The sequence below is a fragment of the Cheilinus undulatus genome, linkage group 22 (genome assembly GCF_018320785.1).
Source record: "Cheilinus undulatus linkage group 22, ASM1832078v1, whole genome shotgun sequence".
Lineage (NCBI taxonomy): Eukaryota > Metazoa > Chordata > Actinopteri > Labriformes > Labridae > Cheilinus > Cheilinus undulatus.
This window is the reverse complement of record NC_054886.1, coordinates 12,609,322-12,622,344: the sequence shown is the minus strand read 5'-3', so window position 1 is coordinate 12,622,344 and position 13,023 is coordinate 12,609,322. Positions and strand designations below refer to the sequence as shown.

Genomic DNA, 13,023 nt, shown 5'->3' with positions numbered 1-13,023 from the left:
TTTACGCCAATTCTGACCCACCCACTGGAATGTTACAGTAGATATCATGACTTATCAGACCAGGCAGTCCTTTCGGGGAGCCTGTGTAAAGTGACGCTTTAGTTTCTTGTTCTTAGCTGACTCCAGTGAAGTTTTCTGCTTCAAGATTCACTGTGTTGTACGGTTAGAGATGCTCCTCTGCATACCTCAGCTGTAATGCATGTATATTAACACTGCTGCCTTTTTTTCCGCTCAGACCAGTCTGGTCATTCTCCTCTGATATTCTCTCTAAATTCTAGAGATGGTTGTGAGTGACTTTTCTTCCTAGTCCTGATGCTCTGTTTGAACCTCAGCAGATCTTCTTGACCATATCTATATACCTGGAAGCACTGGTTGCTGCTGATTGGCTGATTAGATATTTGAGTGGTGAGTAGTTGAATAGGTATACCTAATAAAGTGGCCAGTGAGTGTATACTATACTATTTACTACAAATGGCTTCAGCTTACGTTTAACTCCATAACCTTGCAGAACTGCATTACAATCCAAAGGGTTAGGGTTAGGCTAGTCCCGCCTTATCTGTTAATATCTCTGTGAAGCTATGAATGTGGCAGCCTAAACATTATTCATCATTCTAAATAATTTTTTATGATTTATAATATTCTCAAAGTTTGACATATCTGATTTTCTTTGTTTCTTCTCTCTTCAGTAGATTTTCATGCAGAATCACAGAGAGAATGTTTCTGAAACAGTGTTTAATTCTAATATATGCACATAACCACATTAGTTACATACAGTGTAGGTAGTTTCCACTGAGCAGTCAAGATCAGTTTGGTAAGGCAGGGTCGCATTTAATTGCATTTCCATTACTTCCTTGCATAAGGGTGCCAAGCTTACCTATCTGTGGAGCTACACACACTAAGGATCTGCAATGATGTCACTGTCAGCATGTGACACGACTGCTCAGCCGGGGTGCACAACAAAACTGTCTGCTCTATGAGGAGTGGGTGAAAATGAGAGAAAAACAGACTATATCCACTTAAATTAGGAATATTTGGACTCAAAACACCTGCTTTTGGACCGTGGACATTGATACATGGCCACAAATCAAGTTTTCTGACATTTATGTGGAACTGATTTCAAGTACATGAAGCAGAGCCTGAAGGCTCAAATCAGCCTGGTTCATCAGTGATGGATGTGAAACTGAATTCATGATGACATTTTGTTAAAACAAAGTATTATAGTGATTTATTTACCTATTTTTCCAACAGGCAACCTGAGAAAAGTTCGCGTTGTGATTTGTTAAATCTGCATAACTTTAGGCTGTAGCCTACTTTAAAACAAGATTAACACATCCAGGATTTCCGACTTAATGCCGTTTGATTTTAACACCTGTTAACCATCTTTAATGTGATAAATTCTCAGGGTACAGCTCTCAACTTTCATATTATGTTGTATAAACTGTTAAAGCGTCGGGTACGTTTCCTTCATGAAACACTCCCTGAAATAACTTCAGTATTTAACCAAATAGAAATCACGTTAATTTACAAAAGCTGCTTTATTTAATCTGTGATAAATAATGATGACTTAACATTTTTTTGCCTTTCCCCCATAAAACCAGCTGTGTTAACCAGAGATCGCAGCATTATGTTTACAGCTATCAAGCATAATCCTTTGTCATTAGATGCCTTGTTACCTTAGGTATTATTTTACCATATGGTTGATCTGCTAAAATTAAAGGTCTTAATTTCCTTTAATGTAAAAGTAGTGTAGAGTTGAATTCAGATTATATATAAATCACTAACTGAATGTTTGTTGTAGTTGCTGCAGTATCCCAGCTCCATCTTGTGTCTTTATTAACCGACACTTATGGCTCAAAACATTGATATAAACATATTTCATCAGCTGAGGATCTGAACTGACTGTGGTTAACATAGTCAAGATCTAGTTATTAAAAAACACGGCAGTTTTCAGCTAAAATAAAGCTGTTTACTGCTTATTCTCCACTGATTTCTTTCACCAGTACAAACTTTCTTCAACTCAGCGGCTAAAAAAGCAGACTTGCGCTGAGACTTGCACATCACATGCATACCCTCTACAGTCCGCCCACCAAGTGAGGGTACTGGTGTCTGGAAATGCAAACTATTTAGGAGTTAAGCGTACCAAACCATACTCAATCAAAGTGGACCAATCAAAGGAAACACAGCTTAAGGTACGTTTTATCTGTTCAACTCCACGGGTTAATTCCTACTCACCAGTGAAGCCACCGTCTGCGATGTTGAACATAAAGCGAGGTCGCTCAGTAGGAGGCTTCCCGTTCCCCTTTGGAGGGACTAGCACCTCTTCCTTTGCTGCTTTTACTTCTTTCCCAGCATCCTTTTCACCTTTAACTTCCTCTGTCAAATAAGAGAAAATGATGTAATCAACCGGTGAATGAAGTGTAGTACAGCAGCTCATCACCCCAGACAGTGAGATGTACCTTTCTTCACATCAGCTGCATCACTCTTCTCTTTTGCATCTGTCGTGTCAGCTGCTGTCGGCGTCTCTTCTCGCTTTTCTTTTTCTTTTTCCTTCTCCTCCATGGACTTTTCTCCTTCTGCAAGAAAACAGAGTTTGCTGCATTTGTCTGCACATTTATTTTTGCATGTTAAAGACATACTGTACTTTTTCCAATCTGCTTTTACCTGATTTCTCTTCTTTGACTTCTACATCCTGCTTTGCTGTTTGTGTATCCTCTTTATTATCCTCTTTTTTGTCCTCTGTTGAAGTAGCAGAGGTGTCTGTTGTTTCTTTCTTCTCCTCATCTTTCAGGTCGCTGTCCTCTTTGCCTTCGTTTTTCTGACCAGGTGACGATGTCTGTGATGTCTCTTTTGTTGACGATGACAGCTATACAAAGTCACACACAAGTTATTGATATTTTTTTTTCTTGACAAGTGATATTATCTTCAGATATTACATTATAATCAGCTTTGATATTTGAAAAATGTAAAAAACAAAAATGGTCACAGGTTTAAATCCATTTACAGCTGAATCTTCGTATGTGAAAAAGTTTGGCTTAACCAGGACTTATCTAAAGCTGGTCACCCCGCTAAACTGAGCAACCTGGGGAAAAGGGCCTTAAGGAGCTCCAACAATCACTGAGTGCATAAATGAGCAGAATTTTCCAAAAGGTCAATATTTCTGTGTTATAAATTCTTTTGAAAATGTGTGGCTTTTTGTGACCTGTAAGCTCAAATCAAGCTTACAGAAATCTTAAAAAAATTTATTTTGTTTATGATGAATCTAAAATTTATGAAATTTTTGCTTCTTTTATTACATGACAGGAAAAAATGAACTTTTTCATAATATTCTATTATATGTGCCTCTTATTGATGAACTGAGATTTTACAAAATGACCTCAAATTTGCAAGAAATCAGAAACTGAAAAACACTGGAAAATAGCAAAACAGAAATGTATTGCCTGTTGACAAAGACTCTTTAAATGACACCAGGAATAGTAGATGTGTTTTATGTAAAGTGTCTGTCACCCTTAAATACACTGTCCCACCTCTTCAAGCTCTGTAGTCTTATTGCTGTTCACATCTTTCCCCTCTTCTTTCTCCTTCCCTGTCTCCTTTTCAGATGCCGCCTCTCCTTGCTCTTTCTCTTCCTCCTTCTCTCCCTCCTTTCCGTTCTTTTCCAGCTTCTCTGAAGGAGCAGGGGTCGCTGCAAAAGTTCAGTAAAACATGCATTACTGCAGAATCAACTATATCTTCATCTGCTGCCTCTTTGAATAGACCGCCCCCTGCTGGATCTGGTGACTTTTCATGTGTATGTGTGGTTACCTGGCTTGGAGGTGCATGGTGTGTTGTTGTAGCTGGCATCTGGCGTGGGCGTGGCAGTCTTCACAGCAGGAGAGGAGGCTCTGGAGGAGGTTTTATCTAAGCTGACCTCAGGTTTGAGCTCCGGGAGACTCCAGCGGCCGTTGATGTGCTCAAACTCCTGAATCTGGACAAAAAACAAACACGGCAAAATAAATAGCTTGGCACGCACCCCTTTAACTGAACAGCACCTTATTTAAACTCACCACCCACATGCCCTGTTCACCTGGCAGTGTTTCATACATTCCCTCTGGCTCAAATAGCAGATCAGGAAGTCAGCAGGTTTGAACAAGTTAGACAGAAAAACTAGATTAACGTTTGGCTAATTTCAGGTAAATGTGAAAACTGAAAGTAGTGAGGAAATGAGAACATTTTCAAACTGAGAGGTAGGAATTTTTTTTAAAAAGAAAAAGATGTATTGACCATCACACCAGAGGTATAACTGAAGGGATTCTGTGGGAAAAATGGGATATTGTATTTATAGGTACACATCGTATAATCACCTATAATCAGCCCATTGTGTCTAAAAATGGAGTAGGTCTTTTTTTAAGTCCATCATGTGGCACTGCATGTTTCCAAAGAAGCCAAGAACAGACAAACAGAACACAAGTTCTCAGCAGGGGAAACTGTGTTTTTTCAATGATTCATACCCCAAAACATACTCAAAATGGGATGATTCAGTATATATTATTTATAAAATACAGTCTGCGAAGGACATGCAATCAAATACTACAAGCAGTTTCTTCAATACATTTACTGTTAATGCTTCTTGATAAACTTGTGATGTTGATGAAAGGGAGTGCAACAAAATGTGTCGGGTCTTGATATCAAACAAACATCAGATCTTGACAATAAGCCAACATAAGGTTTTAACATCAACCCAGGATAAGGTCTCTCTGTTAAATCATGCCTTGGACTGATGTCTGATGCGGGCTTGATACTGAGCTGATGTCAAAACATAAGATCTGGTTGATTTTAAGACTTGGCACTGTTTTAATAAAAAATGACATTAAGCTAATGTCAAAACCTGAAGTTGGGTTTACACTGAAGCATAATGTTGAGTTGGGTCAAGACCCAGTATTTGGTAGATGTCAAGACATGCTGTTGGGTCAAGATGGGAGGTTTAGTCTTCATCAAGACCTATCATCAGGTTGACATCAAGACCTATCATCAGGTTACCATCAAGACGTGAAGTAAGGTTGATGCCAAGAACTGATGTTGGGCAGATGTTGAGATCTAATGGGTTGACATCTAATCTTCAAGTTCGGTAGATTATAGACCTGATGTTAGGTAGATGTCAAGACATGATCTTGAGACAAGACCTGTTGGGTTGATGTCAAATCCTAATGTTGGGTAGACTAAAGACCTTGCATTTGTTAGATGTCCAGTCCTAATGTTGGGTCCAGGATGTGATGTTTGTTTTTTGTCAACACCTCTTGTTGGGTTGGCATCAAGGCCTGTCATAAGGTTGGTGTCAAGACAGGGCATTGGGCAGATGACCTAACAAGTTGGCATCAAATCCTAATGTTTGGTAGATTAACGGCCTGATGTTGGGTAGATGTCAAGACCAGATCTTGGGTCAAGACCTGGTGTTGGGTTGATGCCTAGACCTAACTGGATGACCTCAATACAGGACATTAGGTTGGTGTCAAGACCTGACAATGGGCAGATTTCAAGACCTAATGGGTTGATGTCAAATGCTAATGTTGCCCTTGCATTTGGTAGATAGAAGGCCTGATGTTGGATCAAGATAGGAATTTTGGTCTTTGTAAAGACCATTTGTTGGGTTGGCATCAAGACCTGACATTAGGGATACCGTCAAGAACCCAAGTAAGGTTAATGTAAAGACCTGTCGGAGTTATGTCAGGTGTCAATACCTGAGGTGAGCAGATGTCAAGACCCAACAGGTTGATGTCAAGACTTGACATTGGGTTGACATCAAAACATGGTAATGTGTACATGTCAAGGACTGATGATGGGTTGATGCCAAGACTTGATACTCGGCTGACACAAAGACCTGTTATTAGGTCAAAGCCTGAGTTTGGTTTAAATCCAGACCTGACTTAGAGTTGGCGGCAAATCATTTTGTCAGGTTTAAGCGCAGATCTGATGTTGGGACATCCAGATGTTGGGTTGATGTCAAGATCTGACTCTTGGATGACATTAAGACCTGACTTTGAGTTGGCATTGAGACCTGATTTCTGGTTGACGTCAAGACCTGTCATTGGATGGACTTCAGGAACAAACATTCAGTTGTTTTTAAGACCTGACGCTGAGTGTCATATCTTCACTAACCTTTTTCTTAACAAGGGACATCACACCGATGCGGGTTAGGACTGGCTGGCGACACAAGCCCTCCCTTGGAACACCGTCCGCAAACGTCTCTGCCCCATCAGCCACAGGCTCGCATAAGTGACGCATGAAGAGAGACACATAAGCCCTGGAAAGTGGAAAAAAGTTTATTTAAGGCCTGTTTAAATGTTTCTATCAACGCACTTTAAATAAACAAAGGTTTCCCTTACTTGAATTCTTTCTCCGTCTTTCCTTTGAGATCTCTGACCAGCCACTGAGAGGAGAAAGCATCTTGAGAAGGCATCCCCCAGCGCATCACTGCGTTCAGGAAAGCCTTTCTCTGTCTAGTGTTAAAGCCCAACACCTGTTGATGGAAATTATAGTACATTTGAGATATTTCTAAAAGACAGTGACATAAAACAACAACTGACCCTGTCAGATACAACACAACATAACTACGTGGCTGTCTGGTGCCCCAGCATTGTCTTTATTTAATTCATGACTCTGTGTGTAATAATTGGCTGTTAAAACATTTTATATGATGAACAAAAACAGGCATATAGCATTGTTTTTTTGTCTTTCCCTTTTCTAGGATATGAACAACTGTTAACAATCATACTTAACCATTTTCTTTTCTGTCCTTGTAATCAACCCGATATTATGTAACTCTTTGAAACTGAAAACTTGACCTGAGCATTTAAAAAAAGAACAAAATATATGAACCAACAACTGATTCTGACAGATGGGGATAAGACTGTAGAAAAGTCAGAAGAGGTCAGTAGGGTTTGTTCCCAAACTTCCCCAACCAAAAGCATTACTTGAACAGTTTTATCTGCCTTGATGAGCTAAAATAACCCTTAAATCCTTTCCTTAAAAATGCAGGCTATTATATTGTGTCCAATATTATTAGGACAATTATTGAGCTTTGAGGGTTTCAGAGGGTTGGTGATGTAAAAGCTTTGTTGCCATCTCCAATTTAAAGACGCCAGCAAAAACAATCTAAATCAAATCAAGTTTGAGATAAGGCAGACATATTCCACAATAACGAAATGCATGAAATGAATAAGCAAAACTGGTTTTAGCTAACCTCAAGGTTTCCTCCAACTCTGGCCAGGAGAGGAGGCAGAGGTTTGTCCTTGTCATTCCTCAACTGGCGGCGAGACTGCCTTCGACCTGAAGAGGACAATTTTTCAATCGTATATTCTATTTTGCAAAGTTTTCTTGAAATGCAATATAAGGACAAATCAGTACATTTACTATCAAAACCTTCTGAAAGGCTCCTAGCATTTTCCACCAACCCTCTAAAGTACAGGGGGAGGAGGTGGATGGCGGTCCACATTTTTTGGCAAAACTTACTTGTTCCACTTCCAGGCAACTGTAACAACTAAATCAATTTCAACCTGTAATTCAACACAGACCTGACTCTGTGTGTGTGCTACAATAGGCGTCTTTCATTTTTTATTAGCTCCGTTTGAGGTCTCTTTTTTTTTCTAAAATCTCGTCTTACCTTCAGGCCGATCGTCAAAGTCTTCGTCCTCCTCCTCTGAGCCCACTGAATACTCGGACTGGTTATCTGAAATGTCAGCATGCCATTCTGAAACAGCACATGGTGGTCTGTCAATAGACCGGGTCCATTCACTTTCCACTGTGCAAGCAATAACTCAAACAGAAGAACCATTATCCCAAATCCTTCTTTACCAAAGACCAGAAGAATGAAATAAATCTTGATAAAGCCAGGGCTTCCCATAAGAGTCTTAGATGATTCCAATACAAAGGTGAATTTGACATAGAACAGTTTAAGGGAATTTTCCTGGATTACTTTGTCATTCATTTATATATCAATATACTTTGGCTTTTTTGAAAAAAAAAGTCAAAATGAACAGATTTCTTCAAAGTAATGTCAATTAAATAAAAACATGTCATATAAAATAAGTGACAGCAAAAATATTCACTCTCTTCAAGTCAGTATATAGTAGATGCACCTTTGGCTGCAATCACTGAGTCTGTGTGGATAGGTCTCCATCAGGCTAGCACATCTGAACACTGCACTTTTACCCCATTCCTCTTTGTAAAATCGCTCATGCTCTGTCAGGTTGGATGGGGGTCAGGCATGAACAGCCCCTTTCAAGGGCCACAAATTCTCTATATGATTGAGGTCTGGGCTTTAACTCGGTCAATCCAGAACATTTCCCTTGTTGTCTTGAAACCGTTTTTGTGTAACTTTTGCTGTGTGCTTTGGGTCATTGTCTTGCTGGAAAATAAATCTTTTCCCAAGCCATAGTTGTCTTGCAGACTGAACCAGATTGTCCAACAGGATTTTCCTGTATTTTGCCTCTCTAACTTTACAAACCTCCCAGGGCCGGCTGCTGAGAAGCATCCCCACAGCATGGTGCTGCCACCATCGTGCTTCACAGTGGAGATGGTGTGTTTGTGGTGATGTGCAGTGATTGGTGTCTGCCAAACATAGCGTCTTGTCTGATGGCCAAAAAGCACCATTTTGGTCTCATCAGACCAAAGAATTTTATCCCACCTGACCCTGGAGTCTCCTCCATGCCTTTTAGTGAAATCTAGTCAAGATTTATTGTGAGTTTTCTTCAACTTCAACAGTGGCTTTCTCTCTGCCCCTTTCCAGTAAAGCTTTGACTGGAGAAGTACCTGGGCAACAGCTGTTGTAGTGTTCAGCTTCTCTCCCATCTCAGCTGCTGAGGCTTGGAACTCCACTCAATTTGTAAGGATGAGTTGGTTTGAGTGTTCTGTTGTCTTCGTGGTGTAATGGTAGCCAGGAATACTGATCAACCAGTGACTGGGTGTACAGGTGTCTTTATACTACAATCACTAAAGACACATTCACTGCACTTAGGTGATGCCCATTTCACGGGGGGGGGGGGTATTTATGCAGTCACTTATCTAGTATTACATATTTGTATTTAATGTACATTACTTTGAAGAGCTCTGCTTTCCCTTTGACATTAAAGAGTTTTTTGTTTGTTTTTTATGGGTCCAAAAATCCAAATTATATTGACCATGATTGATCTATAAAATCAATGAAAGAGGAAAATATCCAACACTTTTCATTAGCATTGGATCCACATGGTACCAGGTCCAGACCCTTCGTACCTTGGTCCTCCTGTGCAGCATCATTGTAGTTAACAGGCTTGCGGTTCCTCTTTCCTTTCCCTAGTTTACTGGCCAGGTCCTCTTGTTGCTGCTCGTAGTGATGTCGCAAAAGTTTCTCCCAATAATCAGGATCTACATTCTCCTCCTGTTTGATTATCTCACGTTCTATCTCCTCAATCTTCAACAGAGAAAATATTACTGGTTATTACTATATCACACAAAGATATGCATACAAACAATTTCTGACTTCAAATCAAATCACACCGAGGGGAAAAATAATTAATTACATTTACTCGGATTGCATTATTGAACTGAGCTAGTATTATGGTATTTCAAAAATTGCTGTGTCGTTGATATCAGTTTTGAAGTATCGATTTAGCTTGGGTATCAGAAAAACAACAAACTTTACCCAACACTAGTGTGCAGGCTACAGGGGTTACAACGGTCCCACATAGCCTGATAAGCTGCTCTTGACCGGTCTGATGAATTTCTGCCATTTTTGATATTTCAGTCATACTACTGCACACACTTGCACAGTAAAAGCAGGGCAATGAGCAGAATTCCCAAATTTGGGGCTTTTTCCTCTGTGAACTGTCAGACAGCTTCTGACATGGCCATGCCAGCAGCAGGCATGGAATATCAGAAGCAGAAGGAGGGAAATCCCCTTGTTCCCCCTAGCAACTTGCACCTTGCATAAGACAAATCTGTGTGTTTTGGGTCTTAATATGGCTTTTTAGATAAAGCATAGTATTACTGTCACTGTTGTCCATGTTTACACTCTCACACATTGACCAAAGCAACCAAAATAAAAGCCGATTAATGAAAATCTCCAAAAATCTGTCCTTTGTGCCAGGAGAACAACTCTTCTTTAAGTGTGTTTTTAAAAGCTAATGACATCTGCTAACCTTGTCCTCCTCTCGGACCATGTACTGGGCCACCTTGAAGGAGCTGAGGTACTCGTTCATGTTCTGGACGTCAGAGTCGTCTGTGGCGTCTTGGCTTCGGTCCAGCAGCCTCTCGATAGCAACATTGTCGTAGTGGATCACGCTGCCTTCATCCTCGACTTTCTCCCCTGAACTGTTCTTCATACCTAAAAAACAAGGAGAGTGTTCATTAAATCACTTGTCCTGTTTCGCCGGGTTAATTGTATCTAAAAATCTTCTTGTCCACACCTTCTCCTTCGTCCTTAAAAAGCTCCTCTGTTCCAAACTTGAGGATGTCATCCAGCTCCTGTTTCGTCATGGAGCCTGCTTTGGATCCCAGACCAGGCCTGACCACCAGGTGGGTAAGCATCATCTTCCTCTTTGCCACCTGAGTGATTCGCTCCTCAACACTGGCTCGTGTCACGAAGCGGTAAATCATCACCTTGTTGGCTTGCCCGATCCTGTGGGCTCGACTGAAGGCCTAAGCAGAGGAAAATAAAGAAAAACAATGAAGTTAATGTTGTATTTTATTGTTTTCTGCCTCATTAGTTCACATACTGTGATACCTGAATGTCATTGTGAGGGTTCCAGTCGGAGTCAAAGATGATGACGGTGTCAGCTGTGGCCAAGTTGATGCCCAGACCTCCGGCTCTGGTTGAGAGCAGGAAGCAGAACTGACAAGCACCAGGAGCTGCATAAGAGAAAAAGGGAGACAGAAAAATCAATTATTCAGCTTTAACAAAAATCTAGTGTTTTAACATGATTTCTCTCATTATTTCTCTAACATTTTTTCTTCCCTTTATCTCACCATTGAAGCGGTCAATGGCTTCCTGTCTCAGTGCTCCTGTGATGCCACCGTCAATTCTTTCATACTTATAACCTTCATGGTCCAAGAAATCCTCCAGCAAGTCCAACATTTTAGTCATCTGTAAACAGAAGAAGCGAGAGCAACAGCTGGTATCATGAGTCTGTACAATTCCAGATGTACACACAGCTGGAATCGGAGCTGTGGTGGGAATAATTCACCATCTGTGAAGAGTAAATTTAATGTGCATGTGTGTACCTGGGAGAAGACCAGAACTCGGTGCCCCTGCTCTTTCAGTTTCCTCAGCATCTTCTGCAACAGCATCAGTTTCCCAGAAGCCTTTGTGAGTGCTGAGCCCTCATATGCACCGCTGGGGGTTTTTTGAGCTTCCTGCAGACACAAACAAACATATAAACACAATGTAATGTAGTTAAAAGTTATAAGCTCCTATTTTATTTTAATTGACAAAAATATTTTAAATGCTGCACTGGTAATAAATTATTTTTAAAATAGCTGTAACATGACAGAAAGTTTGGTGTCTCATCTCAGCTCTACCTTGTCAGAATTTACCATATTTTAAAAAAGGACCAGAGTAACAGAAAATTATTACAGAGAGCTACCACAAGATGTCACTGTTCTTTAATTTAGGGACTTCAAGATCATTTCTGTGTTTAAACAGCAGGTAAAGTACATCATACATAAGGAGAAAAGATAAACTAATTTTAAGGTATAATTGGCTCTAGAGAGGTGTTAATGTAGGTGTTAATGATTTCATTTACCTGTTGAAAGGCATAAAATACTTCACTTTAAACAACCAAGTGAATTACGGTGTTTCAATCAGATCTGTTGCCACAGATAAATGGGTCGTTGCTACCATGATGGACGCCACCTTTGGGTTAAGAGTTGAGAGTTGTGAAATATCATCCCTGCTAGATATTCCTGTCATTTGTAAGTGGTACTATTAGAAAGTAAAACCATTTAGGAACAACAGCAACTCAGCCATGCAGCTGAAGACCATGTAAAATTACAGAGAGTGGCAAGGACTGCTAGGGTACATGGTGCCTAAAAGTCACCGTTGCCAACCCTCTGCTGATTCCATAGCTGAAGAGCTCTGAACCTCCACTGGTGTTATTATAAGCACAACAACTGTGCAGTGGGAGCTTCATGGAATGTGTTTTCATTGCAGAGCAGCTGCATGCAAGCCTCACATTACCAAGTCAAATACCAAGCGTCAGATGGAGTGGTGTAAAGCACACCAACACTGGACTGTTGGACAGTGGAATATGTTCTGAGGAGTGAGATAGTCGTGTCTGGGTTTGACAGATACTGGGAGAACATTACTTTCCTGACTGCAATATGCCAACTGTGAAGTTTGGTGGAGGAGGAATAATAGTATGGGGCTGGTTTTTCAGGGTGAAGGGCAATCTTAATGCATCAGCATACCAAGACATTGCCTGGCCCATTTCTGTTCCAACATGACTGTGTCCTAGTGCACAAAGCAACATCTATAAAGACATGGTTTGATGAGTTTGGTGTGGAAGAACTTGACTGGCTAATAATAGGGAATTGTCTTTATTTAAATATTAATGATGACGATTATAATAGGCCCCAACAGTGAGTGCGGTCTAGACCTGCCCGCTCTGTAAAGTGTCTTGAGATAACTTTGGTCCTGAATTGGCACTATACAAAAAATATTGATCGATTTATTGGCCAGCACAGAGCCCTGACCTCAACCCCATCAAGTACCTCTGGGATGAATTGGAATGGAGACTGTGCATCATTGCTTGATCTCATAAATGAATAAATGGGCACAAATTCCCACAGAAACACTCCAAACCCTTGTGGAAAGCCTTTCAATGAGGCTTTTTGACTAGGACTTTTGGCTGCACTGATCCAAACCTGCAGATTTACTTTTACATCATCGGTTTGGCCTGTGGGCTATGCCGATCTGTGCCCAGGATGGTCCTGCTCTGAAGCAGGCCCAAGTGCGCCTGACCCTCTTCCAATGGCTGCATCTCAGCAGTTCATCATAATCTGGGGACGCCTTGC

At 40.7% G+C, this 13,023-nt stretch overlaps 1 protein-coding gene across 4 annotated transcripts in view; it reads right to left on the bottom strand.

Moving 5' to 3' along the window:
- chd3 (chromodomain helicase DNA binding protein 3) overlaps positions 1-13,023 on the bottom strand; it is a 68,076-nt gene that overhangs the window by 30,634 nt on the left and 24,419 nt on the right. For 3 of the 4 annotated variants that reach the window (XM_041778981.1, XM_041778978.1, XM_041778979.1), the window contains exons 20-34: positions 11,233-11,364; positions 10,978-11,095; positions 10,736-10,860; positions 10,419-10,650; positions 10,152-10,336; positions 9,247-9,424; positions 7,637-7,723; positions 7,217-7,302; positions 6,360-6,493; positions 6,133-6,277; positions 3,802-3,964; positions 3,525-3,682; positions 2,662-2,863; positions 2,457-2,573; positions 2,233-2,373 (exon numbers count right to left, since the gene is read on the bottom strand). In XM_041778981.1, the coding sequence (XP_041634915.1) occupies positions 2,233-2,373; positions 2,457-2,573; positions 2,662-2,863; positions 3,525-3,682; positions 3,802-3,964; positions 6,133-6,277; positions 6,360-6,493; positions 7,217-7,302; positions 7,637-7,723; positions 9,247-9,424; positions 10,152-10,336; positions 10,419-10,650; positions 10,736-10,860; positions 10,978-11,095; positions 11,233-11,364 (2,203 nt within the window). The remainder of the gene's footprint in view (positions 1-2,232; positions 2,374-2,456; positions 2,574-2,661; positions 2,864-3,524; positions 3,683-3,801; positions 3,965-6,132; positions 6,278-6,359; positions 6,494-7,216; positions 7,303-7,636; positions 7,724-9,246; positions 9,425-10,151; positions 10,337-10,418; positions 10,651-10,735; positions 10,861-10,977; positions 11,096-11,232; positions 11,365-13,023) is intronic. The other variant, XM_041778980.1, reaches the window with a different exon arrangement.